This window comes from Crocodylus porosus, unplaced genomic scaffold, assembly GCF_001723895.1.
Source record: "Crocodylus porosus isolate Cpor-Errol unplaced genomic scaffold, CroPor_comp1, whole genome shotgun sequence".
Taxonomy (NCBI): domain Eukaryota; kingdom Metazoa; phylum Chordata; order Crocodylia; family Crocodylidae; genus Crocodylus; species Crocodylus porosus.
Window position 1 is genome coordinate 45,697,303 of NW_017728951.1, and position 6,000 is coordinate 45,703,302.

Below are 6,000 nucleotides of genomic sequence, written 5' to 3' on the forward strand. Positions count from 1 at the left end.
TAATACTACTTATTAATGGATGTTGTAGGATAGAATAACAATAAAACTTAAATCAGCTCTCTTTGAAACTATAAAGCCCTGTTTAAGTGCTAAATGTGTATTATTACGAGTACACACTATGTTAAACCCAAAGCCGAAGTTCTTACTGCTATATTAAATTAATTGTGCTAAGTCACAGAAACCTGAAAACTGTCAGCAAAAAAATTCCACTTGTATTGGGCAGTTAATGCAATGAATAAAAAGGAAAGTCTTGTACAGAAAAGATTACAATATGATTATACTATCCATGACTAAGCAAGACTGACCAAGTTGGACTCTCATTAATGCTTGCGTTATATTGTTGGCAGCTTTGTTTACTGCACCGTAATTTGTTCCCAAACCATTCACCCACACAGATTTTTAAATTATTCTACTGTGGGATTGGAAGAAATGCTGATGAAAACACATGCAAACCATGCAAAAAAAAGTTTTAATATACATTAAAACTCATTTTCTTGAGGGAGAAAAAGAAGTCACACCTGAGCAAGAATACTACTGTGTACAATTTTCAAGTTGATAAGACATGAGCCTATCTTGGGATTCTCACAAGGAAATTAGCTAATAATGCATGGCTGGCAAAGCATCTATAATAATAATTGAACAATAATGTTTTAAAAGCTATCTAGCTTAATTAGCAATATTACTAAAAGAGAATGTAACACTTTCTGCTATAATAGTCACATTGTCTGCTTCAGTCCCTAAGGAGTGGTGACAAGAAAGTTAATTGATCATTTTTGTCTACTTCTAAAAAAGTGAAAATATTTTTCTTCAGAAAAAAGTTGCTGAATATTTTGCTTATGTTATTCTCACTGGAAAAAGGCGAATGAATTAAAATTGTGGGGACAAAGTATGCCTTTAGAATCTCAATAACATACACAAAAGGAAGCCTTTGTTTAGAAAATAATTTAAAGGACAAGTTTTTGTTCCTATTTATTTTAGATCAGGTTGTTAAACAATAAGTGTTTTGGTGAATTATGATCATGCTCCAAAAAGTTAAAAACAGTGCCTTCTTACTTGACAAATCTGAAGAGTGTGTGTGTGTGTGTGTGTGTGTTCATACTGCTTTATTTCACAGAAGCCCTGTGAAAGTAAGATGACTAGAAGTGAGCTAAATTTTACTCTTCCCTTACGCATCATCAACAGAACTATTTCGTATGTTCCAAATGTTTCCACACATGTAACCACTCGCATACAATGGGGGGTTACATAGTTTTCAATCATCTGTCCCACTGAAAGTTTACACCACGGGCCACATGCAAAGGGGATAAAACAAAGGAGCTTGACTTTCAGATTCCATTTACAGGAGAAAATCTTTTTACTTTTATACTAACTGCACAAGTCATGGTGGTATAGTAAACATACCAACTCATACAATCCTTTGCAAAATAGCACTGTGCTGCTCAAAATACATGTTTAATACTGTTGATAAAACCTCTAGTTACCCACTGATAAAACTGGATACATTTCCCTATGATTTGAATAATAATTATTACGCTAGTATCATGCTGCAGAATGTCTTTGTTATAGTATCATTTACTTTATTAGGCCAAGCCTTATAGCAGAGCATCTTTACACAATTCAGGCAGTATTAAAGGGGTTTTGAAGCATTTGTGAGAGAAGGTAATCTACTTGCACATGAATGTTTCTTTATTATTCTGCCATGAAAGTATAAACGTGCTTTCAGTATACATGAGAATCTGGTCCTTAAAGTCTGTGTTTGCTGTTTGTTATTTTGAGTACACAAAAATTTTGTTTCACAAATGTATGGCTGACAGGTTATGATAAAAGAAAAATTAGAAGTCCTGGGTTAATTAGCTCAAGAAGCATATTTTAGAAATATGCATCAAAAAGTATAAGATTGGGACTTAAAACAGACATAAACAAAGCATCATGTCACACATTGGCCTCAGTCCCTCAGTTGTGAAATTAAGCACATTTACAGAATTTTGGCCATGCTCTTAAATTTACGTACTTTGGAAAAGATCAGCCTGGACTGAATTCTGCCAAATCATGGGAGGTTTAAGATGGTAAGTCAGAAATGTTAAAGATTTGCATTAATCACCAAATATGTCTAGATCTATTTTTCTTTGATTTCTAGTGAGCAGCTCTCACCAGAGGCAGACATCTGAAGACATCTACATAGAAGAGCAGCACTCAGATTGAGAAGCTGCACACCTGTTTGATGTGGCCATTAATCTAAGAGAAAATTCCCTATCACATGCATTCTCCTCAGGATTTCTTTGAGATTTAATACTGCATTCTAAGTTCCAAAAAGAGAGAACCTTACACAAATCATTCAAATATAAAAAATGAACAACAGGACCCAAATATACCCCAGTATCTACATGCCCCATTTTGCATAACCACCTTCACTCTAACAAACTTACATTTGAATTCTCTTATATTCCTTCAGTTTAATAAGCTAACAAGATTATTTCTGATGCATTTGTATAAAAGAACAACAATCTCCTTACCTATCTTTTCTACGTTCTCCAATTGATACTGGGCTAATAGAAATCCTTGGTAGTGTGGAAAGGGAGTTCTGTGACTGACTGCTGGCAAAGGAAGATGTCTCAAGGTTAAGAGGTGACTGTGGAGGAGTTATAAGGCTGGGACTGCTACATTCAGAATGTGACAAGGAACCTGTACAAAATAAGGAGAGGATTGTATATGGCACTGTATGACTGAGAGATCCATGATGAGATATTAATAGTCACATACAGTATAAACTCAGTATATAATGTCTATAAAGCATTATTGAGCATACTTCAAAACATGAGGATATATGCTAGGTCTCTTAACAGTGAGAACATTGGTTTAAAGCTCTCTTAACAGTGAGAACATTGGTTTAAAGCTGAGACACTGAACACAGGCCACATGAAAGCTCCCTTAAATACATACGTAATGCACAGGAACAGTGTAAAGTCCAGCCATAATACAAAATCAAGAAAATATAGGAGACGGTGAAATAAAGATCTCAATACTGGGTATGGTCTAAAGGAATGTTCTTTTAGATCACAAAACACATTCTCCTTATTTCTGGGCAAAGAAAGTCCTACAAAACATTTGAAAGTGAAAGGAAAAACCAAAGTCTATACAAATTACCTATTTTGCCAGAGGCAAGTATTTCTTAGGGCGATATCTTTTATCGCACTGCACAGTCAGGATAGAGTTAGACAAGCTTTCAATGCAAGGCATTCTTCTTCAGGTCAAACTGGGTCAAAAATTCAGCTGCAATTTTACACAACCTTACTCTGTGTTTCCACTACTTTTCTGTTTGCTCTCCCCATGAATTTTTCACTCAACAAGTTCACTGGCAGGAACATTCAATGATTTACATTATCAGAGATTATTAAAGGAAGTAAAAATTTACATAATGGTAACCGAAAGCCATTTATAGGAACTGTTTTCATCACTTGGGGTATAGGAACATAGTACTGTAGCAAAACCTGAGTTTTTTTTTTAATTTTGAAATGTATTCCTTCACTTCCCCAACTGTTTCTGACTTTTTCTCTCTCTCTATTCTCTATAGATAAGCATGAGTAACTTAAGACATAGGATAAGCTTCAGCATTTTTGTAGCAAGTTTTTTCTTCTCTCTCCTTCTTTGATCCACTGTGTTATGTTGTATAATTATTATGTCTATACTGTTTTACTGATTTTTACTGGATTTTTTTTAAAATTGATACTATATGATTTAGGCCTACATGTGTAAGTTAGCATAAGTAATGTCAAGTTTCCATTTTGAATGTCAAGCCTCTATTTTGTATCCTCTGCTTAGGTGTAACCCATGACTCATGTCTAACCAGTCATGTAAATTGGTTCCTGAATGAATGGGGATGAGTGAAGGTGCTTGAGATACAATGGTAGCAGGCCTCTACTGAATAATCAACTCAGTGACCGAACCATTGCCTTAACCATGGACCTGGCATTTGAAAGACAAAGACCCTACAGAAATCAGCCAACCCACTATTGCAACACAGATACCTAGAACTGCACATCCTTGCCTGGAGTGCACATGCTCAGTACACCAGGGCTGACCCTTGCCTGGGCATGCCTCTGCCACTAGGGTCATAGAAGGTTTGCCCCTATAAAAAGGGATAGTGAAGACAGACCCAATGGGATGCCCTCTCCATCTGGACCAGCACCTATCCACCCAGAGGCCCTGCCGGCAACCCCCTCTGGACAACACCTTGCTGGAGAAGACACCAGCTGACCATCAAGGATCAACTCACAGCCCAGGATAAGTAACTATCACCCACCTTCCTTCCCCAAGCAAAGGACCTGGACTCTGTCCCTACATACTTTGACTTCAATCCCTCCACCAAGCCTTTTTCTCTCCTCCTACCATTGTGTGTGTGTATGGGGGGGGGGGGTGCATGTAGGAACCAATAACTTTGTGGGGCTGTGCAGTGTGTTGTCTGTTTAATAAACCTGTTATTTTGAAACCCTGAGCTGTTTTTTGTCTTATTGACCTCCTGACCCTCCTCCTTGATTTCCCAGCTATCTCCCAGCTTTCTGCCTGTGTTTTCTGGCCATCTTCTCCTTGCCAACAGGCTTTTCCCCTTGCTTCTGTGGCAGAAGACCACTTCTGTTTCTCTCCAAACCTCTACTCTGTGACAATTCAGTTAGGATGGACCCAGCAGAGGATACAACACCTTACACTATCTCTTTAGGTAACCTGAGCTGGCTACATTCCTGAGGAAGGGGGAAAACCTGCTCCCTTTGCCTGCGTGACTGGCATTACATATCTGGGTGAGGGGCTTGGGCACTCTGGTGGTGTACAGACTGCCCAGCAACCAGTGATGCATTTCAAATTGGCTGGCTGACAGCCAACAGGTGCTGGCCTCCATTGGACCAGGTAAATGAGGTCATAAGGGCTATGTAAGTTAAGGATTGCCCAGAAGGAAGGGGCAGCAGTAATGAGCAGCCTCGAACTACTATATTATGGTCCTCATCCATGTGGGAACCAATGATGCGGCCAGGAGTAGTCCTGACCGTGTCATGGGTGACTACAGGGTTCTGGGGGCCAGGCTTAAGGAGGCAGGGGTGCAGGTGGGCTTCTCTTCCATCCTCCCGGTCAGAGGTTGCAATAGGCATCACAGAGAGCGCCTGCATCAGAGAGGTCAACCTGCGGCTCAGGAGTTAGTGTCATAGTGCAGGATTTGGCTTCCTGAACCGTGACCCACACTTCCTGGCATGGGACTTCCTGGGGCATGATGGATTTCACCTCTCAGAGAAAGGTAAAAGTCTTTTTTCCCAACAGGTTGGCTGATCTCCTACGTCGGGCTTTAAACTAGCTCAGACAGGGAGGCAGAAGAAGGAGAACATCAAGAACCTGCAATCCATGGGATGTCTAGCAGTACAACACAGGTAAACAATAAGCAGGTAAGCAATAAGGGCCCCATTGGGCATCAGAGCTGGGGGACAACAAAGGCACCAGTCACAGGGCTCAAGTGCCTATACACTAATGCTAGGAGCATGGGGAACAAGCAGGATGAACTGGCACTCCTGCTTGCAGAAAACACTTACAACTTAGTGGGGTTAACAGAAACCTGGTGGGATTCTACCCATGACTGGGCGGTACACACTGAGGGCCATAAGCTGTACAGGAAGGATAGAGTGGGGAGGAAAGGGGGAGGGGTTGCGCTGTATGTCAAGGAGCATTAGACATCAACCCTTATCAAAATGGAATTGGAAGAGGACAAAGTAGAAGCATTGTGGGTTAGGATACATGGAGGTCAAGGGGAAAAGGATTTAGTGGTAAGGGTCTGCTACAGACCCCCACAACAAGGGCAAGAACTAGGTTTGGAACTCCTGAGGCAGCTCTCGGAGACCATTAAGACTAGGGAAGCGGTAGTTATGGGGGACCTAAACTACCCTGACATCTGCTGGGAGACGCAGACAGCAAATTCCCACCATTCACACAGGTTCCTATCCTGTGTACAGGACCTCCACCTGA

General features: G+C 40.3%; 1 protein-coding gene across 1 annotated transcript in view; it reads right to left on the reverse strand.

The window, feature by feature from the left end:
• The window catches only part of DLG5 (discs large MAGUK scaffold protein 5), a 193,797-nt gene that overhangs the window by 22,601 nt on the left and 165,196 nt on the right, over positions 1 to 6,000 (reverse strand). Inside the window, exon 21 of the mRNA XM_019555846.1 lies at positions 2,514 to 2,682. Coding sequence (XP_019411391.1) covers positions 2,514 to 2,682 — 169 coding nt within the window. The remainder of the gene's footprint in view (positions 1 to 2,513; positions 2,683 to 6,000) is intronic.